Here is a 26,496-nt window from a genome sequence, read left to right on the forward strand (position 1 = left end):
TGTGTGTGTGGAGAGATTTTACCACTACTTCATTCGGTTTCTATTTTGTTGTTGCTTTAGTTAGCGATTCGTTGGTTCAATACAGTTTGTGGTTGATTGTTATTTCTTATAACTTCATTGAAAATATCACTAATAATTATGTCCCCGGCAGTATTGTTGTGTATGTGGCAATAATATTTTAATACTATTTCCATTAAGACAACTACCGTATTCGACGTAATGACCACCCAGGGCGCTCTCAAAAAAAGGAATAGGAGGCTCTTATTAGAATTTTGGTGAAAGAGTTGAAAGATTGTAAATTTCGTGGTTTATGCTGACAGCCCGAAATGATACAAAAGAAAGGTCTGTGCGTATTATACAGATATATTTTTCCAGAATTTAATTGCCCGTAATTTAGGGTGCATATAACACACCAGTGCGTATTATACACGAATAAATAATAAATGTCTTGTGTACATTGATCAATCGGAAGGGTCCTAATTGTGATTGTTCACTAGCCAATATATTAGCAAATATATTAGAGCGGGGCGCTTATTACGTCGAATACGGTTTATTTGGAGGGTTATGAAGTAATTTCTATAATTGATGTTAACAGCATTTTACATAACGAAGAAATAGATCAATTTAGCAGACTTTAGGAACAGAAAGATCAATAATAACATCCATAATATGTATGCCAGCTTATTACAATAAGAAGATTTATATAGAGTGACGTTTCGGTGTAGGTTCTAACACCGTTATCACTTGCTTTATAACTGTGTTAGAACCTACATCAAAACGTCGCTCCTACTTGTAATAAAGAAGTTGTTCTTCCATACATCTTATCCTTACTTAGCACCCCAAATTCTAAATGCCTCTCAAAGAAGTTATATAAAACTCGTAACAGACCCGTAGTAGTGGGAATTCAATCTCTTATTAACAACTTGTCACAAGGGACAGGCCGTTTGGGTTTGCTCTCAGGGACGCTGTTACGCAATAAGAATAACGAAATAACATACCAACATACCAACAAACTATCAACATAGTCATGTGATTTTGCATTAATAAACGTGTAAATAGATAATTGGTTATGCTTTTCAAACGCGGGCAGATTGATACATGCACACTTGGTCTAAATAAATGAATTACAATTCGTTCTTACATAAATCACAACTCGTCATTTATAATTGTATCATCGTGTAGATCTTTCTTTTATCTTTTTATGATGTAAATCACGTCCCTGTCACTTTTAATGTAACGTTATGTACGTCAGGTTTCCCAAGTTGACTCGGGTTACATTCTGCCATTCTTCATGTTCATTTTCAAGATCTCGTGTGTACATTCCTGACCTGCTAACATGGTAACCTCCCATTTGTCAGACATCCCATTTGTCAGACATCCCATTTGTCAGGCAGCGTATACCAGGATTAGTCAAGTAGGTTAGTCAAGCAGTAGTTACCTGTTTACCTTTCCTTAAAGTGGAACAGACCAGAAAACACACGTTTCGAGGAATTTACGGGATTGGTTTGTCATGCACTTTATAATCATCCAATCATATCAGAAATCACACTGTTTGAAGTATTCATTACATTATTGCAATATAGCTAAATACACAATACACACTGATCACAGATCAGTACAGTGGGTACATGGTGTATCCACTGCGGGCATGTACAGTGTACATCTGGTTCCACAGGTGAGGAACGAAGGAAGATGTGGAACGTTTTCTTGAGTCTGGCGGCCTACTTCTGCATTGTAGATGGCCTGGACAGGTGTTGCTTCTTCCCTGGCCCGCTTCCTCAAAGTACTGACACACTTGACAGGAGTCCGAGCTGTCGGTTTGTGGCAGTGGTCCGAGACAACTTTAAGGAAGTCCCCAACAGTGGAACATTTCCCACGGCAGGTCTTGGTGATACATCTCCAGTTTCCTTATGATGTAATGTCATTATTATCCTTGGCTGCTCGGTTTATATACGTTCGAGTAGCTGTCCATCTCTCAGAAATAGAGTTAGTTTGGCCTTCGCTATTTTTTAGGCACAGCTGTCGTGGACAAGGGTGATCACTCTGATTAACTGTACGGAACCAATAGTACAAGTGAGATTAAACACAGGTTATAGAGAAGTTGAATCTATTTAATGTGTTCTTATTCTACCTAACATTGTATTTAACATTGTTTGTTAATCTCCACTGAGTTTCCTGTATTCTATATCATTGGAAAAACTTCTCTAAATCTTTGCCTATGAAACACACGCAACCCGACACAGATCAAAAGCCACTTATAAACACAATCATAATCTGCTTAATCTGTATAGTCTGCCCACAACTGGGAGCAGCTCATTAATTAGGAGGTAAGACCGGGCAGTTACACTGGTCACACGTGACTGGTCTGTCTGACAAATGGGTCGTCTGACAACTGGGTCGTCTGACAAATGGGTCGTCTGACAATTGGGTCGTCTGACAAATGGGACGTCTGACAATTGGGTCGTCTGACAACTGGGTCTTCTGACAACTGGGACGTCTGACAATTGGGTCGTCTGACAATAAGGTCGTCTGACAATTGGGTCGTCTGACAAATGGGACGTCTGACAATTGGGTCGTCTGACAACTGGGTCGTCTGACAATTGGGTCGTCTGACAAATAGGTCGTCTGACAACTGGGTCGTCTGACAACTAGGACGTCTGACAATTGGGTCGTCTGACAACTGGGTCGTCTGACAATTGGGTCGTCTGACAAATGGGTCGTCTGACAACTGGGTCGTCTGACAAATGGGACGTCTGACAATTGGGTCGTCTGACAATTGGGTCGTCTGACAAATAGGTCGTCTGACAACTGGGTCGTCTGACAACTAGGACGTCTGACAATTGGGTCGTCTGACAACTGGGTCGTCTGACAATTGGGTCGTCTGACAAATGGGTCGTCTGACAACTGGGTCGTCTGACAAATGGGACGTCTGACAATTGGGTCGTCTGACAAATGGGTCGTCTGACAACTGGGTCGTCTGACAACTGGGTCGTCTGACAAATGGGACGTCTGACAAATTGGGGTGAACCGCTACCATGTAATTTGTGAATTCTGGTGGGACGATAAACTAACATCTAATTTAGTAAACATTATATAAATTCATCTACTCTCACGCAGACAAACACGCATGGAATTCTCCGATCGTTTTCTATAATTTAATTTGTAATCTGAAAAAAAAAAAAATACGAAACTAACTTCCGCGAAATACCATTGTTATGAACCTCGCGAATAGCCGAGTGTTGACTAGTTTCCTGAAAATCGATCGTACTACACGGGAGGTTGTATAGTAATCTATATATACACGAAATAAGTGATATTGTGCAAATAACAGTTTATTTTGAAGTTATGAACATATCACTATCGTTCCTCAAATACCACGCGGTGCCAGTTCATATCGTCATTATGTTGACAAACGGCCTGATTGTTGATATCCGTTTCGACGTACATGTATTATATGATTGCTTTGCATAACACCGGTCGGTGTTTTTATAGCATACAGTTCACTTTGACTGGTACTGGATTCTTCTAAGCGCAATAACCAGAGTATCTCAGGATGGAGATCGGAAATTTGTTTTAAACTTTAAGCAAATTTTGTGCATTGTGAAATTGTTTGGCATGTAGATAAGGAAATATAAAACAACATTTTGCATTTACATAAGTGAAAAATATCAATAAAATCTTAATACGTCAATGAGTCAATTTCTCGTTCTGAAAACTGTCTTTGTAAAGTTACAAATATATACAAAAACAAAATTGGGGGGATATCTCATGTATACAAAATTGTTAAGGCTTTGGGTATCTTATCTTTCCTAGGGATATACCAGCTTGTAAAGCAGGACTTTTTTTGCTATGCAAGACGTTGTTACACAGCCACTTCAAAACACCGTCATACCATCATCCACATCTGGTTTGTTTCATGTATTACTTTGATTAATCAACATGACTTGCAAACATGCAAACTGCAGCGATATTAATGATAAATTATCTGAACGTGACCGTGGTTTAACTATGGTTGTTGCAAGAGCGAACTAACATGCCGATAGAGTCTTCAAAATAATATTAATAATATGTACATTAATAATGCGCCAAAACCACCCCCTAACGCATGATCAAAGTACATGTGTATTACATTATTACCCCAGTCAATGGATGGGTGTGCATTCGAATTTAATTCGAACCCCTCTGGCCATCATATAACCAAAATTACTTTATGAAGCTCTAGAAGGTTAACAATCATTACTATCTCATCCTACCGGGTACCCAATCACGGCTGGGTGAACAGAGGAATATTTTTGAACAGATGTCTTGGTCATTACACACCAGATGTTCCATGTGTTTCAGTGAGGTGCAAGACCGAAGCCGCACACCCACTCTACTACTCTCAACGACTAACATGACTTAACTTCGTCTGATTTTGTGACCTGTGCACTAAACACGGGACTACGGGCCACCACTGATCGACAGTTCTATCGCATTACTCTCGCGGTTGTCAGGTTAATAGAAAGCCAAATGTGATGCAGACGTACGTAACATTCACAATGGTGAAGCTCAAGAACAAGTTATGGTGCTGACAAATTGAGGATCATAATTGGGAAAATATTGGCTTCGAACCTACTATGTTCAGATCCTGATACAAATAATGAAAGCTACACTGCACAGAAAACAGGCCACTCGGCCACCCGTGGCCCTTGTTGAGTTTGAACAATAAAGAAACCATGACAGATAACTTGTCCATTTCCAATCATGCACCCATTCAGACAGGACTGACTGTGTGCAAAAAGGATCTATGCCAGCGTTTGGCATTAGTCCAAGGTATGGTACAAAAGAACGGATTTCACACCTTGTATCTATGTGAGAATTCGAAATCGGTTCTTCAGTTTGGATGTGACAACCGCGTTACCCTATCGCCCCTGTAGAGACAAACAATATGTAAAAACCAAGCCACAGTCGTGTTCATATTGTTAAGGCATGCGTTGCACTCGCTTATCTTTCAAGATAAGGGGCCTTGGTCAGCAAACGTTCTAGTTCTAGTTGAGAAACATCTTTATCTGTTTTCGGAAAAAGCATAGGTAACCTTCAACCAGTGCTAGTTATTTGGAACACTCATATGATTGATGAACATTTAAACATACATCAATATGTATTGCTAAATGACGGATGCAGCACACATCTGCTTTCTACCACTCTTATTTGTTTGGTCAGCTCATGCTTGCCTTAAGAAGCGACATGGCTTGTCGTAAGAGGCGACAAACGGGATCGGGTGGTCATGTTCACTCACCAATTGCGTGGATCGATGCTCATTATATCAGTCACGGGATTGTCTGGTTGCAAACCGCCGTCATATAACTGGGTGCGGCGTTAATCAAACAAACAACGAATCTTATTTGCTTGGGACACAGGTGGCCCATATGTCTAAGGTGCCGCGATTCCCTGAGTTTATTTACTTGGTCATTTAAGAATCCTATGAGTTCAAGATCTGCCCTGAGTTTGATTCTTGGTTTGTCGGCCAACAAAACCCTGCTCGTGGGTTTTAAAAACGTGGTCATCGTCTAGGACTTGTGTACCTAACAGATGGTGTTTCCAGAGATAACGTCGCTGACCAAGCTCACGGAATGCGTTCATGCTCCACGCTGCTCTCTTTCTCAAACAACTGTCGACTCATCATCATGGTTGTTATTGATAGGAAGCCCGGTGACGAAGCTTCCATAGCATATGTCACTTTCTTCTGCTCTGAGAGGCGTTCGACATATGTAATGGGAACCCTTTCATGTGTCAGTAGGCTGTGGTGTTGATTCAGATGATTGTTAGAAGCAGCAAATGACGGGCTCGTGTCATATATAGTGTCCTCCCTGCACGGACATGTTATGTCTTTCAATTTGGAAATAAACTCTACAATACTTTACGTTGAATCTTCCCGTAATATAGATTTCAGATTTCAGATTTAAATTGATAACAAATAATTTTTTTGCAGACACGAAAATATTGACTCTAATGAAATTAGGAAAACCATTACATATTCCTGTGTGTCTGTAAATTGCTTTCTGTGTGGTGTATGCTCCTGTCGTTATATATATATATATATATAACTAAAAGCACGAATGCACAATACAGTCCTCAAATACACAAATTAATTGAAAAGTAAACACAACGCACACTGTGATAAACTTGTACTGCGACAACATTCTTATACATATTCACACATCGTCATTATCTGCATCTTCAGAACATTAGATGCATGGCTTGAGGCCGCTCCTGATCTGTGGCCTATTGTTGGTGTAGGCGTATTCCAGAACTTCATACAATCGCGGGTCATGTCTCTTCAAGTAGTCTCTAGCAGCTGCCTCGGACGAACATGGGCGAGATGTGCCACACCTAAAATAGACAATTAATATTTTACTATTAAATATTCACTTTTGCCTTATGTATTTCATATCAATGTGATGAAACCAGAAATGTATAAAGGACACTCACAATAACTCACATAAGCAAAGCAGTTAAAGGTACAGATACTATATAATGTAAACATTTCGTCTCGATTATCTGCCGAAACCGATTCCATTTGGCGTAAAAAATAAAGTAGTGGTAAAAAATTTATGATCAGATCACTAAAAAACAGTGATGACACCAGGTGTCCACCCAAAGGGTAAGCATGACATTTTGTCCTCCTCTGCCCGTCGCTCCCGCCATTCACACACTTTGCATTAAAAAGTAATTTTTATGTGTTGCTAAACACAGTACTCCTGCCTCACGGTGAGGTGAGGTGAAATGGGGTTTAACGTCGCGTCCAAGATTATTGCACTTATATAGCGACGTGCATGTACGTGTGTGTGTTTGTGTGGCTGCTTGTGCTAGTCCGGACCGATGCCGATTTATAGTGCTAGCCAACCGAGATACCATGCTGCAGTTTAACATGAATACCCCACTCAGACACAGTATACTGACTCCGAGCCGACCAGTCCTTGTTTTAGCCCCTTAATGCCGAGCGCCAGACAGGGTAACAACAAGTACCATCTTTTAACGTCTTTTGGTATGACGCGGCCGGGGATCGAACCCCGGACCTTCCGCTCTCGGGCGGACGCTCTACCACTAGGCCACGGAGGCGGTCCCTGCCTTACGACGGCGGCCTTCAAACAATTTAGTGATAGTGGACCCTACAAGAAAGTGACGGCGCGCGTACTGTCAATGTTCAAACTAAAAACGATATATTGATTTTGAATAACCTCAACATTATTCTGCTGCGATACAAGCGAAAAAAAGTGCAATTCATCAAGATAGAGTCAACACATCTCAGGCTGAACGTAGCGTGGGGTCAAGTGTCAGTTCACAAGTCAGTATCGGGTATGACCTGCATAAGCAGTGACACAACCTTGACGACGCTGCCTCATTGACGACACAAGGTGTCGAAGACGGCTTCAAGATCGTGACCAAAGCCTGTCGTCACCTGCTGGCTTTCAAGTCCGCGTAATCGACGTTTTGCGTCATCCCACACATGTCCGATGGGCGATAGATCTGGCGAGACAGCAAGCCAATGAGGTGTTTGGACGTTCTGTTATCCAATAACGTCTCTGACCACACGTGCAACGTGAAGTCGTTCATTGTCCTGTTCATTCGTCACCACTTGCCCCTTTCCGTAACCTACAAGAAAACTCGTCCCCTATCGATGAATGTTATCTGCGAAAATACGACAAACCAATCAGAATGCGCGTATGATTTCAAGTTCTTCATCAAAGAATCCCTCAGAAATATTTTTTTGATTTTACATATGTCCCGCATCTAAAAATATACCCAAGACACAGTAAAGTGTGTTCAATCACACTTTATCATTCCGCACGTCCCGGTGTGCTTTGAATTGCATCTGAAATATATATAATATATGGCGAAATATATGTGAACCATTACGCAACGAGTTGACAAGTGTTTTAGGTATGCCCGTTTGCGCTAAGACGGAACCCGGTCGCCATAAATGGCCATGAGAGGGGCGCGAGTCGCTATTCGGCTTGTTCCGGAATAACACGAGTTGGTCACGAATGTGTCCTGTTGTAAAGTGTTGTGACATCATGGGCCTGAACGGTGGGACACGAGGACAGATAACTTTGCCATGGTACCGTACACCTATCAAATTGCCATTGATGATCACTGAAGGTGTCCTTTGGTGTGCAGTGATACCTCCCCACACCAATACGCTCCGACCACCAGCGTAACGTAACGTAACGTTCTATCCGAGTGTCTGCACACTATGTAATTCATCTGCTGTTGGAGACGAATTTCACTATCTTCTTTACATCCAAAAGAGTTGTTATATCTGGCCAAATATGTGTAAATTGCGTAAAACGTTATCACCTAAAAATATATCCACTTTGAAACATCTGTCCAGATTCATCGTACATTTGAACACATTATTACGTTAAGGTGTCTAATTTTCTTGTTTATTTCTTTTTTATTATTTTTATTTTTATTTTTTAATATTTTTTTATATTTGTTTTATTGAGGCTTAATACCATCTTGATCTCTTTTGTATATTATATGCTGCATATATATATATATATATATATATATATATATATATATATATATATATATATATATATATATATATACTCTTGTACCACTGTTGGTGGTTTTTCAGAGAAATAAAACTGAAACTTAAACTGATAAATACTGCTGTAGAGATGGAAACTGGACTCATCTGTGAGGAGGACATACCCTAGTCCTATAAACTGAGCCTCAGAAGTCTTGACCATACCAGGCGTGCAGTTCGATGACGTGGCAGCAAAAAATTGGATTTGCAGTTGGACGTCGTGGTCTTACTCACGTGATTTTATGCATGCAATTTTCGGGAAACACGTGTAATTTCAGGATCATCATGGCTAATCATGACAAAGTGAATGAAAATGTGATTACCGTGCATGATCCTGAAATTTCAATGGCATTTTTATTTTATTGTGATTTTGTATGGTGTACAGGAATTTGTGTCCGGCTGTTATAAGTTGGTTTTGCAACGTAGGAGGGGGGAGGGCAGAGACTCCATTATCGAAGTAAATAAATCATTATCATCATCATCATCATCATCATCATCATCATCATCATAAATAACATGGATGGATTGGTCACTCACAGGTTCATTCCAGCGCTTACGTCCGTTCTAATGATAGCCATGAAGAAGGAAGCGGTTGCCTCAGCCCAGTACTCGTCAGCATTCACCATTCCGTAGTGGCTCAAAATCCACAGACGATGACTGTGAGCGTTACTGTACGCAGCTAAAATCTGAAATGATTGAAGAAGACAGCGAATGTTATTGTACGCCGTAGAAATATTACAGCTGTATCAGGTTGCATGCACAAATTGGATACAACAGTTATATCAGCATGCTTGTAGTAGTCTAATGCAGAACCTATTGTGCTTGCCCACGGAGATACCATGTCGTGTTTTAACGTGGACACTCTACTCCGGCACAATATAATGACTCCGAGCCGACCAGTCCATGATTTATTTCCTTAATGAAAAGCGCCTTTTGAACTCGAAGTATAGATCGAAATTCAAATTCATTGATTTTGTCAGTGCTCCGTCAACATTTGCGTAAACATGCGATATAACCTTGAAATTGGCAACATACTTTCAACTTTTCACCACGCCAGTGATATCATAATGTGGGAGGAAAGCCTGAGGTGATGCAGGCCTCAGACGTTTACTGGTTCCATGAAACCCACGCGGGTATAGTGTAACAAACCTTACAACAATCGGGGCGAAACGGGATTCGAACCAACGAACAGAAGTTTCTGCACAGTTACGGCGCCTCAGAAATATTTCGGAAAGATTCCTCAGTTAGCCATAGCCGTATCACAGTAATATAAGGCACCTCTATTTGCAATGGTGGAGCGTAGGGTACATTACTAGTAAATCATCGTATGTGCAATATATCTGCTTCACCTTGGCGTTCCAGTGCTTGGGCATGTATTTCATTGTCAGATGGCCAAACTCGTGGACAACAAGATTCTCCTGGTGATGATACTGATCGGCGGAGTCACACAACACATTGTCGTCCAGCACAGAGCTACGCTGATTGGTCAGACCGGCAATAGTGGACCACTTCCGGTGGTCAACAGTACACGTGTGGCTGCATCCTCCGTCGCATCTACCTGGCATCAAAGAGGATATGCATTAACATCGAGAGAAATGTGTTTGCAAAACCTTGCAGAAAAAAAGCACCTTCACTGCTCTTTCTTCAAGGCTGCGTTTCTTCAAGGTGTACCTTTAATTACCCCCCTGATGGAAGTCAGGTTCAGCCATATTACAAACATGCCCATTTCACCACTTGGAGCGGTGCACAATGAGGCAGATCTCCCTTCAGAATGACTAATCCAGTGACTTCGTCCTTCAATAAAGGTCACTCAAAACCATAACACTGGAATGTCCCATTCTGAGGAGGATGTTACCAAAATTCCTCCTACCTCGGTATTCTTTAACATGAACATATTATAACTTCTTTGAGTGGCATTTAGAAGTTGGAAAGGTAACTAAGACAAAATTAGAATCTACACCGAAACGTCGCCCAATTGTAATAAAGAAGTTGCTCATCCATAACAATTTTGTCTTAGTGAACATATTATAGTTTTCAGAGTATAGCCTTGAGAGACATACCAGTACAAAATGAAATTATGGTAATAAATTTTGCTACTCATTGGGAGAAGGCCACCGTCACCATCTACTCCTATAATGAGATTGTCATCACACTCAAACTCAGTGGAGTTAGATAGGGTTCACTATTTTATATAACTCCTTCATGATCAACATACCCCTACATGCTGCAGTGTCAGCTAGATGGGCGTTTTCAGGGAAGACCACCATCCCCTCGGACTTGGAGAAGATGCCTACCCCATGTGACTTGGCGATACCGTTAAACACGTCATCAGGCATGTTGCGTACCATGAAGCTGACATCAAGTGCTGCCTGGAATACATCCCAACAAATACATACATAATGACCACACATTCTACTTCAGTATTACTGAAAATAGGTCTCACTCTGATTTGTAGTGTGTTTCACTGAGTTCAAACCAAAGAGAAGCAAACCACATCCCCAATGACAGCATGACATATCATTACATGGGTCAATGCGATGATTCCATACAAGTCTGTAGATAGCGGTCATTGTATTGTCTTACAATCAGGTTACGGGAACATGTGGTGTCTATTGTATTATTGTATTATTGTATTACCAATATTTTTAACAGAAGACAATTGGATAGTTGACCTTATGTTCTGGTCTGGCATCGAACCCTTAAGTTTAAGAATTCTAGGTCGAGCCTATAATATAACCATGTGTAGTATGAATCACTATCAAATAGTGATGATACCAGGTGTTCGTGAAAAGGTGATGCCCCACCGATGGCTCCGTTAAAACCACCTGCAAGATCAAGTCAAATGTTCACCGGATACAGCACGGGAACATTTGACACAAGCGGAAAAAGGGAATTGCATCGGACATCAGTTGCGTCAAATTTGAAAATGGCCTTTACACGGCCGCCACACTAAACGCTGTAACATGGATGCTATAATCCTGACCCAACTAATTTTTAACAAGAGTCATATGACGCTCTTTGAAATCTTCGTACAAAGAAAGTGTTCGGTTTACCTTAAAAGTTGTGAAATGTAGACACCAAGCAACGCCTTACCTTGTGTAGAGCCGCATCCGACACGTGGTTGGTGGCTGTGATGGTGATGTAGGGGAGGGTACTGAACGTGTGGTCATTTATGCCGCCGTTGTGGGTGACGTACTTGTGTCTAAATGACGTTGCTGCGCGGTTGGTGGCTATCCATTCGGTTCTGATAATGATCATGCAAGGGTTAAAGGCGTCTCTGATGTTGAGCTTTGAGCAGTTTTCACTATCCGTTGAATCCAGAATAAGTGTGAGGTTTCAAACAATAATTTATTTTAAGGATTAACGCGCGGCACAGAATAAACATAACTTTCAAATTACCATATTGTATGGAAAATGTAATGGAAACAACATAAAACCTTTTTTATCCGCGTTTATTTTGAAGGTATATTTTCCAATTTCAAAAGCAAAATAAAACTAATTTCCCAGTCTATCAATGATGAATGGTGGGCAAGGTACCTGTTAGTCGACACATCATCTGGGAGCGGCGAATAGGCAGACACGCCTGTAAGTGACAAAACGTACACCGTCAAAGATATGACTTTCCATAATGTTTGTCTGATGGATTTACGAAATACCATTTTACAGATCATTTAGATCTAATTTAATGCACACACACATGACTTGAGGTTGTAAAACTGGTAATTCTTTTTTATGTACTAGCGGGAAAAGTTTCTGTACACCACTGACTATCTGGGAAATACATAAATAAAAGAACGATTCTGCAGCAGAATAATATATTGATGTCCATGAAACATAAAATCATCGTGACAGTGTCAGCACATGTTCTCTGTAAACATCATCTCAAACTGAAACTGACGAGGGGTCAAATTGTCAGTTCACACAGGTCAGTATGGGGTATGGCCATCATTAACAGTGACACAAGCTTGACAACGGTACCCCAATGACGACAAAAGATGGTTGAGGAAGGTCAGTATGGGGTATGGCCATCATTATCAGTGACACAAGCTTGACAACGGTACCCCAATGACGACAAAAGATGGTTGAGGAAGGTCAGTATGGGGTATGGCCATCATTAACAGTGACACAAGCTTGACAACAGTACCCCAATGACGACAAAAGATGGTTGAGGAAGGTCAGTATGGGGTATGGCCATCATTAACAGTGACACAAGCTTGACAACGGTACCCCAATGACGACAAAAGATGGTTGAGGAAGGTCAGTATGGGGTATGGCCATCATTAACAGTGACACAAGCTTGACAACGGTACCCCAATGACGACAAAAGATGGTTGAGGAAGGTCAGTATGGGGTATGGCCATCATTAACAGTGACACAAGCTTGACAACGGTACCCCAATGACGACAACAGATGGTTGAGGAAGGTCAGTATGGGGTATGGCCATCATTAACAGTGACACAAGCTTGACAACGGTACCCTAATGACGACAAAAGATGGTTGAGGAAGGTCAGTATGGGGTATGGCCATCATTAACAGTGACACAAGCTTGACAACGGTACCCCAATGACGACAACAGATGGTTGAGGAAGGTCAGTATGGGGTATGGCCATCATTAACAGTGACACAAGCTTGACAACGGTACCCCAATGACGACAAAAGATGGTTGAGGAAGGTCAGTATGGGGTATGGCCATCATTAACAGTGACACAAGCTTGACAACGGTACCCCAATGACGACAAAAGATGGTTGAGGAAGGTCAGTATGGGGTATGGCCATCATTAACAGTGACACTAGCTTGACAACGGTACCCCAATGACGACAAAAGATGGTTGAGGTAGGCTTGTGGGATGCATGTCACAGGTAGACCAAAGCCGTCAGTTGCTTTGGAAATCCGCGTTAACGATTTTTTATTTTATTCCACACATGTCGGATTTTCGTTAGACCTGACAAAACAGTAGGCTAATGGGATTTGATGTTTGCTTTCATATGACCAGACGTGCAACGTCCGAGCGTGCTGAGAAGTGGTCTGACATCCATGGGTCTGAAGGAACGGGAGGACGTAACGACGTATAACTCCTGCCAAATTGCCAGCGTAGTGTCATGCGATCTGCAGTGATGACTCCATTCCATTACGCTGCCATCTCTGAACACAATAGTTGAATAACAAACGCGTCCGCGTAACATTCCCTCGATGCCGCTGACGACCATCACTACTGGAAATATGAAACCTGGAGTTATCTGTGTAGACAACTAACCTTCAGTCCTGTAGCCTGTACCTTAGATGTGTTATTCATACCAGTGATGCTGATGACGTGACAGCAAAATTAGACTTACAGCTGGACGTCGTGGTCGGATATTATGCTCTATTCGATTCCTCACAGTCCTTGCACTGATCTGTCAAATTTGCAGTCTGAACCCGATTTCGTCCACAACATGGTCGGTCCGTCATGATGCTGGTATGTTGGTGCCGACCCAAAAGTTTCAAGGATGCCAGTACCACGCAAGGGTTCATTTTCCGACAGGCGTGGTATAACGGAGATTTGTCCGTCAACAAAGTTGCTGTTCCCTTGCTTGACAACGGTATAAGGATCCATACCGAAACGTCGCCTTTACAGTATTAAAATAGTTGTTAATAAATTGTGTCTATTTGGCTGTTCCCAGTTGAAACACGATTTACTCTGTGTTTGATTTGACTCGTCCCCACGTGTTCTGTGAATGTGTGACAAATTTCTTACTCGTGGGATTTTATGCTTGCAATGAACAGATACACGTTCAATTTCAGAATCGTCATGAAAAATCATGAAACAGAGTTTGTAATCATCATGAATGATTCTGAAAACTCCAAGGCAATTTAAGTTTTATGTGATTTTATATGGTGCACGGAAATTTGTTTCCGCTAATATTTTTATATATAAATTATAAATAATACATCATGTCAGTATGATACACATCTTACGCGTGTGTTTAAAATTATGTCCATTATTTCAAGAACGGTGTAGTCAATTGATATTTACCTGCGATGCACAAAAACAGAACCAACACCATGGTACCCATAACGTAAACTAGATTGTTGCCTTGTTGCCTTGTTTTATAGCGTTATCAGAAGGTTTTTATCAAATGGTTTGTCTTCACATGTGATAAGGACGTGATAAAATAGTCCAAAAGACTTTCTTGAATCTCTCAAAAGACTGACATTATTGCTTCGGTGCTTAGCCGTTTGTTTGACGAATGAAATGCAAAGCCTGTGTATAAATGTAGCTACAAAGCTCTATATGGCGAGATGCATATGTTTGTGTCATTCATGTGTCATGATAGACGTTGCAGCTGGTTCAGGCTGTTTATTTTCGTTAATATTCAGAAATATTTCCATTCGTGAAGTCGAATAGCGACTCGTGCCCCTTTCGTGAACATCTTTGCGACTGAGTTACGTCTTAGCGCAAATGGGCATAGTTAAAAGACTTGTCAACTCGTTGCGTAATGATTCACATATATTTCCATCAATTCTTATATATTCCAGATCATTTCTAAGAACACATCGGGACTTACGGTATTTATACAGTATGATTGAACGCATTTAATAGTATCTCGGGTATAGTTTTAGATGCAGAACATGTGCAACATCTTATTGTAGCAGAATGTAAAATAGTGTGTGGTTTAATTTACGTGTTGTAGTATGGTAGTAGCTCCTTAAACCAACCTGAACACTCTCTACTAATCCTTAGGTAAAGTACGGGGTATAGTTATGTAAGGTCTTTAGTGATATGGTTTAGCCACAGCTTGGCCAGTGATTGCATTTCCTATTGTTTCTGTAGCATGTGACCAGGTTTTTAGCTTTAAACACTTCAATATTTCTCTTCATTGGTCACTGCTGCATTACAACTCTGCATGATTCACTGCACTGCACTGATTGGGGTAAGTTAATTTGGACTTCTTTAGTATTTATATTCATCATAAGGAAGTTAGGATCTGATATTTTAGTCTTGTTGAGTACACTTTTATCGTTTTAATTGCATATTTGTTATATAGTATAATTTTCAGTATGATCCACGTGATATGCAATGTTGTAAATATACTGAACAGCACTGAAAACGCACCAGCAATAAATCTTGAAATATTACAAAAACAACTTGAGCAATGACCGATTTTAATTATAGCAGACATAAACGGATTATTAAGAAAGACGACAAAGGAAACAGTAATACCACACAGTAATTACATTTACGTCATCAGTGTAAGGAAGACACATAGGGTTAAAATGAAAAGTCAATATCTGGTATGTCCGCCATTGGCAGCAACACAGGCCATGCAACGTCTTCTCATTGATCGAATAAGTCTGCGAATAGTGTTCTGGGGCATTCCACTCTTGACGTAGTGTATCTTCAAGTTCTCTCAGGTTCTGTACTTGCGGACGACGTGAGAGGCGTTGACCCAGGTAATCCCATAGATGCTCAATTGGCGATAGATCGGGTGACAAGACATGGAAGCAGAGGCATATTATTGTTCGCTAGATACTGTGTTGAAACACGTGCTGTGTGCGCTCTTGCATTATCTTGCTGGAAGGTGTGCATATCCTGGTGCTGATGAAAGAATGGGATGACGTGATTTGCCAATATGTTATTCCTGTAGTAAAGGGCATTAACTCTTCCACGACAAACATGGAGCTCTGTTCGATGGTTATGACTGATGCCGCCCCACACCATGACACTCCCGCCCTCCACCCCACCCCACCCACCCCCAGCATTCCGTAAAACGGGACTCATAGAACAAAACACCATGCCACTGCCGCAATCTCCAATGACGATGCCTTTTGGCCCAACGCAGACGTTCATTTCGATGTCGATCAGTGAGTATGGATCCAACATATGGACTTCGAGCGCGTAGCCCTGCTGAGCGCAGACGTCGACGTATGGTGTCAGCGCTGATCAATTCCGTCGGCCTTGTACGGTTGCTGCAGTCCTGGTAGCCGGAAGTGTACGATCATGAAGATGCCGACGAACAATATGGCGATCCTGACGTGGTGTAGTTACACGACGTTGACCCGGACGTGGTCGATCTCTGGTGGTTCTTGTCTGCTGGTATCTGCTCAGTAGCCTGAGGACTGTTGGATGATAGCATTGAAACCGTTGTGCAACGACTCTACTTGACGTACCAACTTGAAGTATGCCAAAGGCACGTTCACGTTCCCCTGCTGTTAATCTTGGCATTTCTTGTGTCAGTACCCTTTACGTCTGCAGCAACAAGTGATGTGGCTTTTATAGCCCTATTCTGCATGCTTCCCGTGAAACAAAACATGTTTTCCATGATGTGCACGCAATTTGTTGCGTTTTGGCGATTTTGCTCACAAAAAAGTTTTGACGAGCTGTTCTTCTTCAGGCTTCGTCCAGAACGTCCTATATTACTCATTCACTTATATATATTCATATGACGTAAGCCCGGATAAAAATACATCCATTTTCATGGTGGTGCGTTTTCAATGCTGTTCAGTATACATTACTTCTTCTTCAATGTCATGATACATTAGTGTGTATTGTGATACTAAGTCATTGCTAGAGTAACGAATTAATTAGAATATAGTGTAATTAGTGTAAAGCAACCATATTGTTATAAGGTGCTTTCGGTAATTTATATAGTTTATAGCTTGATCTATTAGAATGGAATTATCATTAGCAATATTTTATAGCTTACATATAAATATTAGGTTTATATTACTGTGTGTGTGTGTGAGAGTGAGTGTGAGTGAGTGAGTGAGTGTGAGGGAGGGAGGGAGCGAGGGAGGGAGCGAGCGTGCGTATTATATACATTTTACTTAATTGTGAGTGAGTGAGGTTTTACGCCGCTTTTAGCAATATTCCAGCAATATCACGGCGGGGGACACCAGAAATGGGCTTCACACATTGTACCCATGAATCGAACCCGGGTCTTCGGCGTGACGAGCCAACGCTTTAACCACTAGGCTACCCGACCGCCCCTACTTAATTGTGTCATTTCATTATTAGGCATAGAGGCAGATACATATAAAGCCATACTGTTGGCATTGCCGTGATGAGCCTGCGTCCCTGAGACGAAGTTGGTATTTATGTGCTTCTAGTTGTATGTATATATTGTTATGTTTTGATGTGTATTGTATCATATAAATGGGATTTGTACCTGTAATATATATACAGCTGATGGTTGTTCTGATAATAAATGCTTAAATTTATGTTCATGGTAAAAGGTACATGTAATATGTTTGTTTAATTGTACATGTTATAGATTCTTGTAATTGTATATTACTAACTCAATCTTATTATATTATGTTTTAGGGAATTATCATCCATAGCCATATTGTGGTGGGATCTCCATATCCCTGATGTGAACAGACGGAATAAATCCCATGAACCCCAAAACAAGTACTCGTCGTCATTACCTAGACGTTATACCTCTGTAACATTATTATAACATGATATTAACATCTTTATGAGAATGTAGCAGAGTTGAGAATAATGTTATTTGAAGTTGTTTGTTGGTGGATCCTAAGTTCAAAATGATTAATTTAGTATTCTCAAGATAAATGAATACTTCCCACAACCCATACAAAGCCTCATAGTCATTATAAGGTGTCATTTCTAAACAAGAAGTGTGTCATCACATTTGATTGGCTGCAAGTTTCTGTAAACCAAGTAGATCAGTTTGATTGGTTTGATAATGAATATGCTTTTCGTGCTGTGAGCATGCTACAGGCATGATCACTTGGCTGGCGACATCATGAGTGGGAACACCTTTTTTCTTGCTGTGAAAGTGAAAACCATACTTCAGGTTAGTTTAGTTTGTTCTAGAAAAGTTGTTTTATAAAATATGAATAAAAATTGTTGTATTGTTTTACAGTTTATAACGGTAGTTTAATATGTTCATGCAATTGGGTGATAACTTAACTTTGACTTTTTAAGTGTGTAGTTGTGTACAGAATAACTGTTGATGGTAAATGTTTTGCAGGTTTGTCTATGCAGTTATTTATTGTATTATTGTATTATTGTATTATTTGGGGAATTGGATATACTGTAGGTAGGACAAATGACAGTGGTAACCAGGTCAATACCCTCTCGTGAGAACACGTGGTTCAGCCCATAGTTGGTAATTATAAGTGTTGTATATATTCTTGTCATTTATTCCTCAATAATTATGGTAAAGTTACAGTTGCTAATATATCTATTCTTATTAAGCAGTCACTTGCCATTTACCTTTTGTTAATGTTTTGTATCTTGTAATGCTATTTTGATATTAAGTTATTGTGTATGTTCTGTACCAGAGTAATGTGCAACCAACTACATGTATATGATTGTAGGTAACTGGCTGTGTCAGTTATAGCTGGTATCAATATTATTATATTAGATGTGATAATGTTGACAGGCCCATTGTACCCACAAGGTCGAACTGATAATAAAGAACTCAGTCCAACACATCGGATCATGTCGTCATTGATTGAATCATCCGTTACAAGAAGATACCAATATTTGTTACAGAGATGATAGGAGAGTTCAAGTTGTCGATTTGAATTATAACTACAATCAACAATGAACAGCTTTTTAACTCCTGTACATTTTGTTTTCTTTGTGTACAAGAATAGATCCTTTCTCCAGAAATGTTGAAATGAGCACACGGCGAAAAGCCAATTCAGTGTATAAGAATATTTCAAGTTCTTCGATACAAGTACACAAAAAGGTATAAAGCAATATGTCAAACAGGTGAGCCAAATATGCTTTTATTACCAATGTCCAGCTGATTGAGATTTATATCACTTATTACAGCCTTAAAGTGCAAGTCTCACGTGCAAATACAACTTTGCAGATCTGGATAGATCGTAACATCGTTAATGCAAATATCGTCTTTAAAACATCGATAACGGCGCGTAGATAAGGTTTATTTGCACTTTTAAAATACAGCGGAGGCGGAGCCTTTTAACACAGAGGCTCCATATATGGTCTTGTTGGGGGAAAATTACCTCCAACATTTACACGCTATATCGCAAAAGCCCGCCCCTCCGTCCGCACTGTAGCAGGCGTGAGTATGAGTGGCATTAAAGGATTGAAATATACACTCCTCTTTCTTTCAACGACGGAAAAGTGACAAATGCCATTCACATCACAAATTGAGTTCACTATTCAGTGAGAAAACAATGTGTACTTTTATTTATTATGTTGTGAGACATTTCTGTGTTTAAAATATTCGCAGATCTGTGTATAAAATGATGAAGCATCGATGGTACCTATTTTGTTCCTTTTTGCGGTATCCTGATCACAACGTGCCGATATGTCCCACTCTGACAGTGACAGTTGTATTCGAGTTATCATGGAATGTGTGAATGTTTTTTCGGGAGATGAATTGGTGATTTCGGAAGAGAACAAATGAACCCCATTCGTGACCAACTCGTGTTATTCCGGGACAAGCCGAATATGCGACTCGTGGCCATTTTTGCGACCGGGATCCGTCTTAGCGCAAACGGGCATACCTAAAACAATTGTCAACTCGTTGCGTTATGGTTCACATATATTTCCCCATATATTATATATATTTAAGATGCAATTTAAAGCACATGGGGACGTGCGGAATTATACAGTGTGATTGAACACATTTAAATGTGTCTTGGTAATAATCTTAGATGCAAGACATGTAAAATCAAAAATTATTTCTGATGGATTATTTGACAAAGAACTCGAAATCATACGCGCATTCTGATTGGTTTGTCGTATTTTCGCACATAACATTCATCGATAGGGGGGGACGAGTCTTCTTGCAGGTCACGGAAAGGGGCGAGTGGTGACGAATGAAATGAACCCCTACCTGTGACCGACAACAGTGGCGGAAATAATCAGGATGGTCCCCATCATGGACGCATTGATTACAAGTGATTGCAAGCCCAAGATTGTTTCGGGTGGTCAGGCTCGCTGACTTGGTTGAGGCATGTCATCGTATCCCAATTACGTGGATCGATGCTCATTATGTCAATCACTGGATTGTCTGGTCCAGACCGATTATTTACTGACCGCCCTCATATAGCTGGAATATAGCTGAGTGCGGCGTTAAACGGCGTTAGTATATTTTCGCCAAATCATAGTGGTTGTCTTGAAATAGCACAATTAAGATGGCGCGACATGTCACAGACTCTGAATTCGTGTCTATCGCTTAACGTGCTGCATTACATTATACATATCGCTGAACGTGCTGCATTACATTATACACATGGCTGAGTGTGTTGTAATACAGCTGGGGCACAGCTTATACTGCAGTTACATGTTGCTGTGAGATGGGTAACCTCCCAAAACCCCTACATCCCATTTCCCCTACAGCTTAAGACAACAAAGTTCACGGTCCATGGCACTGATAATCCCTAGTCTGTTACCTATTTCATACAATGGAACAACCCAAGAAACACGAATAGATTGTGATAAATATTTAATTACGATTACGATATTATTCAAAATTCATAATACATTATAATAAAATGTTCATTTTTCAAAATTCATAATACAGCGCTACGTTGACATTTTCGCATTTTTTCTTGGCCATCGTATTGTACATCATACTGGCTAAATAATAATGTAAGAAACATCTATTACTATTTTTCATGATTATTGCACTTTAACAGGGCAAACTGTTATTCGTGAATGACGTGATAAGATAACCGCTTTTAATTCTCTTATCGAAGTTGAAAATAAACCATGGATAGCACGTTGTTAGGATACGGAAGCCTAGTAGGGCCACAGTGGAAAGAATTTTTGTCTAAGTATCTCCTACGTAGGACTTAGTATGGCCTAGAATCACTATCTCCTATGTACGACTTAGTATCTCCTGCGTAGGACTTAGTATCTCCTACGTACGACTTAGTATCTCCTGCGTAGGACTTATTATCTCCTACGTAGGACTTAGTATCTTCTTCGTAGGACTTAGTATCTTCTTCGTAGGACTTAGTATCTCCTACGTAGGACTTAGTATGGCCTAGAATCACTATCTCCTACGTAGGACTTATTATCTCCTACGTAGGACTTAATATCTCCTACGTAGGACTTACTATCTCCTACGTAGGACTTACTATCTCCTACGTAGGACTTACTATCTCCTACGTAGGACTTACTATCTCCTACGTAGGATATACTAAGCCCTACGTAGGAGATACTTAGACAAAAAACATGTTCACCGTGGCCCCACTACGCTTCCGTATTAGGATCACATCAAGTCTTTGTGGTTATTCCAATTGTGAAAGAATTATAGCAAAGCCCTGTTTTTGGCTTCGGTTCAATTGTTCATACGGAAGGTCAATGGTGCTGGAGATCGACTCCAAAAAAAGAAACCAAGTCCCGTTGCTTCAGGCAATTTGGTGTTATTATGATCACGCTAACGGTGGTCTGACTCGTCTCAGTCGCTTCTGGAATAGTAGCAGAGTATTCATTTGATAACCTCGTGGATGAAAAGGCATTTATATATTTAAGTGAAGTCAAGTTTGGTTTGTAGCATTTAAGTGGGCTTGTGTCAGTTAATTCGGTTTGAATAATATGCCAGCGTTATCACTTCTTTGAATGGCAATGAGAAGAGATACACATAAGGAAGATAATATATGGATGTCAACTTCTTTAGTATGAGGAAACACAACGTGCATGATGCACACACACACACACACACACACACACACACATACACACACATACACACACACACACACACACACACACACACACGTGCATGCACGTCGCTATATAAGTGCAATAATCTTGGACGCGACGTTAAACCCAATTTCCCCTCGCCTCACATTTTCATTCCAGTGATGTCGTCAGCGCCAATGAAAGACATGAAGAGGAAGTTGCCTCGGCCAAGTCGTTCACATCCAGCATCCCGTACATACCCAGTCTACACAGACTGGACACCGTCCCCTCGAAGAAGCATCAAGATTCCTGGTCGTCACAGAATCCTCAATTTAGGAATAATTTAGGAAATATTCCTCAGTGGTATAATACACCTTGATCATGTGAACTCTGACAAGTACCACTATGGTTTATTTTCTGTAACCATACACGAGTAGTGATGAGGCATAAGTGAATGGTCTGGTGACTACTTAGAGGTTACTCATTTGTTCCTGAAAAACATCACAGAACACATACGATGAGATACATTGTTTAATGGAAAAAATGTAAAGAATATTTTCAATAAGCACTACAAGATAATACTTTTGACGGAGAAATTAAATGCAAAAGCACATGCATAAAATACATACCTAACAGTAACATACTCTCATTGGTGACATTGAAATGCTGGGTTAAAGATTTAATATCAATTGCAATTTGTTTGTAGTTCGTGTCTTCAAAAATTGAACAGTTTACTAAATATTATCAGTCTTCCTGTCGTGGCGATATATATGTATTACATTCAAGAGTGGCGGCAACGAAACACGATACACAGGTAGTAACTTACCGAACAATCCCACAGCGTAACCTGTGCACTATGCCAAGATGTTGTTTTATCAAATTGGTCTCATTAAAAACATATATAGCTCGGTAAAGAAAAGGAGAAATGTTCTATTTATAGGACTCACCACTTGTTATCCTCGGAGGTGGGGTAAAACTAACTGGGGGAAATAATTCTTGAAGCAACACCCCACACGATATTAAGGCCATGGCATATCGAATTATAACTAAGCTGTATATAATTCCAATAAATCAGGTGGTGGGACAGAGTTGATTCAATCCAGGCAGTGACGTTTTGGACAGATGCCGTTAAACGGTTCCATCGGACGCAATGGTAACCGGTAAATGTCACCGGCACAGAGATACTATACCACACCTGCACAGATACTATACCACACCTGCACAGAGATACTATACCACACCTGCAGAGACATACTATACTACACCTGCACAGAGATACTATACCACACCTGCACAGAAATACTATACCACACCTGCACAGAGATACTAAACTACACCTGCACAGATATACGTTACCACACCTGCACAGAGATACTATACCACACCTGCACAGAGATACTATACCACACCTGCACAGAGATACTAAACCACACCTGCACAGAGATACTATACCACACCTGCACAGAGATACTATACCACACCTGCACAGACAAACTATACTACACTTGCACAGAGATACTAAACCACACCTGCACAGAGATACTATACCACACCTGCACAGAGATACTATACCTTCAGTTCAATTCATCAATCACGAACACCAATTCATAAAATAACAGCATGAAATTAACATATCAAATGAAAAGAAGGATGACACCATCGACAAATATGAGAAAAGATGAAATCTATTAATAATCCATTTGTTACTGGTTACGACGTAAATGATAAAATCCGTGCCAAATTTGAATATCCTTGTTTTATCCACGCAGCTCTACCTAACAAATCAGCTTAAATATCAGATATATGTTAACGATGCGAGAACTCTGTTCCCAAGGAGGGATTTCATCTTAATCCTTCGCACTAGTACTAATAGTATGTATACATTCAACACGATAGTAGTAAAATGAAACAAAACTGAAGATTTAGGCGTAAATAAAATCACAATACATTGTAGGCAGATCGACGATGTTCTGAAAATATGAAATAAGTCTAAATGGATCACGACAATTCAATATCAAGAACAGTCCATAATGACGTAATTGAATCACACAACAGAGACTTTACCTGATTTGATAACACATAAACATCAAGGTGTAAGTGTTGAACCGACACCACGAATCAGCACGGAGTCGTTAACACAAAGACTGTTTCCTTCACCCTAGCTAAAACCCTTATCTACCCAGGGCAAACATATAGCAGTAAAGCCTCATATCAAACCATCTTTCCACAAATGGTTCGTACAACATCACTGCCGATATTGAGGAAAGCATCTTGTTATGGTGAATTGACATTAGGTGTAGAATTTGACAAATTTCTATAAGGGTCTGTTTGTGTCGTTAATGTGTCAGCAAATATCTTCACTCTGATTATTAAGAACAGGTCATTACCTAATCTGACCAAACACCAGTAAATATCCCAACTTTCCCTATGACAACATCTTAGACATAAATAGGATTTTACTCACTCTTTTGATTGACCAATAAAACTTGGTTCCTAATATGGAACTGTCCACAAAACAAATATATATTCTGAAGCATGATATCATCACAAAATTGATTTTCTGGCACAATGTTTTAATAAAAGCGGTTAAAATACCCAGATGAAAATGACAGCAATGATTCGCTAAGTGTAAATACCTGTAGTGACCACATTTGTTAAGCAGTAAGCTATAAAAGTAATATAAACTCAAGAAGTTTACGTTTTACATATCTAGTACAGGTGTGACTTGGTACAGTTTGGTTTATACATGATTGTTGTCGACACGATGGTCCTCACTCCCTTGTGCCTTGGCTGCTGTCAGAGACTGCTGCAGGTACTTCATGAATCTGTGGACGTCTTCAAAAGAGCAGAAGATGGGGACGGGTGCGATGCGGATGACACGAGGAAGACGTTTGTCACACTGAAATGGTACCGAACACTGATCTCTCACCTGAGGTTGTTTCAAATTCTATTTTGCGTTTACCCGTAACATATCGTACATAATATCACTCAAGATGGACATTACAACGACACAGTGAGTATGAAATGTAAATGAATAAGTGAGAAGTGTGTGAACTAGTGAGAAGTATGACCTAACGAGGAACAACTGTGTAAATGAATAAGTGAGAAGTGTGTGAATGAATGAGGAGAGTGTGACTGAATGAGAAGTGTGTGAACTAGTGAGAAGTGTGACCTAACGAGGAAGAACTGTGTAAATGAATAAGTGAGAAGTGTGTGAATGAATGAGAAGTGTGTGAATGAATGAGAAGTGTGTGAATGAATGAGAAGTGTGTGAATGAATGAGAAGTGTGTGAATGCGTATTACTAAGCATTTCGTGAAGGAGGGAGGAGTGCGACTTAACGAGTGAGATGTGTGTTAATGAGTGAATGAGAAGAGTGTATATGAATGCGAAGTGTTTGAATGAATGAGAAGTGTGTGAATGCGTAAAAATTGTGTAAAGAAGGGAGGAGTGTGTTTATGAGTGAGAAGAGTGTGAGTGAGTGAGACGTGTGAGTAAGAAGTAGGTAAACGCGTGAGATGTGTGTGAGAAGAGTGTGAGTGAGTGAGACGTGTGAGTAAGAAGTAGGTAAACGCGTGAGATGTGTGTGAGAAGAGTGTGAGTGAGTGAGACGTGTCAGTAAGAAGTAGGTAAACGCGTGAGATGTGTGTGAGAAGAATGTGAGTGAGTGAGACGTGTGAGTAAGAAGTAGGTAAACGCGTGAGATGTGTGTGAGAAGAGTGTGAGTGAGTGAGACGTGTGAGTAAGAAGTAGGTAAACGCGTGAGATGTGTGTGAGAAGAGTGTGAGTGAGTGAGACGTGTGAGTAAGAAGTAGGTAAACGCGTGAGATGTGTGTGAGAAGAGTGTGAGTGAGTGAGACGTGTCAGTAAGAAGTAGGTAAACGCGTGAGATGTGTGTGAGAAGAGTGTGAGTGAGCACACCTCCAGGATTTCTTATGTATTGAATTCGGACTGGCACCAGCTAAAACGAAGATCTGGCTAAACATAGTTAAACCTGCAAACTTAGACCGCCTGTGTTAAGGCATGGACGTATGCACTGCTGTACCACTAAGATCGCATTGTGGAACACAAGCCAGGGCATCCTTGACTGGAACACAACAGCCAGGATTGTTTCCCGTACTTCACGATCTGCACACACAACAACCGTGCTGCAATCTCTCCACTGGCTGCCTCTAGAATCGCGACCCATTTCAAAGTCCTCCGTCTCACCTAGAAGAGCCTTAATTCTGCTGCCCCAAATTATCTCTCCAAGCTGCTTTCTCAGTTAAAACCTACGAGAACTCGCTGATCAGAAAACCAGATGGCC

General features: G+C 40.5%; 2 protein-coding genes and 1 long non-coding RNA gene across 4 annotated transcripts in view; 1 reads left to right on the forward strand and 2 right to left on the reverse strand.

Annotated features, from left to right (window-relative positions):
• Positions 1–6,152: 6,152 nt before the first annotated feature.
• On the reverse strand, positions 6,153–14,668 carry LOC124149457. Its single transcript, XM_046521054.2, has 7 exons — positions 14,593–14,668; positions 12,116–12,161; positions 11,672–11,822; positions 10,794–10,947; positions 9,928–10,136; positions 9,116–9,264; positions 6,153–6,372 (listed from the first exon to the last, which is right to left on the reverse strand). Exons 1-7 carry the CDS (start codon positions 14,630–14,632, stop codon positions 6,228–6,230), a joined length of 894 nt encoding a protein of 297 aa, XP_046377010.2. The 5' UTR covers positions 14,633–14,668; the 3' UTR covers positions 6,153–6,227.
• A 3,544-nt stretch (positions 14,669–18,212) lies between these two features.
• Positions 18,213–23,072, forward strand: LOC124149483. Its single transcript, XR_006863095.2, has 3 exons — positions 18,213–18,373; positions 19,177–19,299; positions 22,372–23,072. It is a non-coding gene; the product is annotated as an uncharacterized LOC124149483 (long non-coding RNA).
• The window catches only part of LOC124149480 (kynureninase-like), a 53,134-nt gene continuing 49,346 nt past the window's right edge, over positions 22,709–26,496 (reverse strand). For both annotated transcript variants that reach the window (XM_046521094.2, XM_046521095.2), the window contains exon 12: positions 22,709–25,090. In XM_046521094.2, coding sequence (XP_046377050.2) covers positions 24,932–25,090 — 159 coding nt within the window. In that variant the 3' untranslated portion in view covers positions 22,709–24,931. The remainder of the gene's footprint in view (positions 25,091–26,496) is intronic.

This window comes from Haliotis rufescens, unplaced genomic scaffold, assembly GCF_023055435.1.
Source record: "Haliotis rufescens isolate VD_foot unplaced genomic scaffold, xgHalRufe1.0.p SCAF_1, whole genome shotgun sequence".
NCBI classification, from domain to species: domain Eukaryota; kingdom Metazoa; phylum Mollusca; class Gastropoda; order Lepetellida; family Haliotidae; genus Haliotis; species Haliotis rufescens.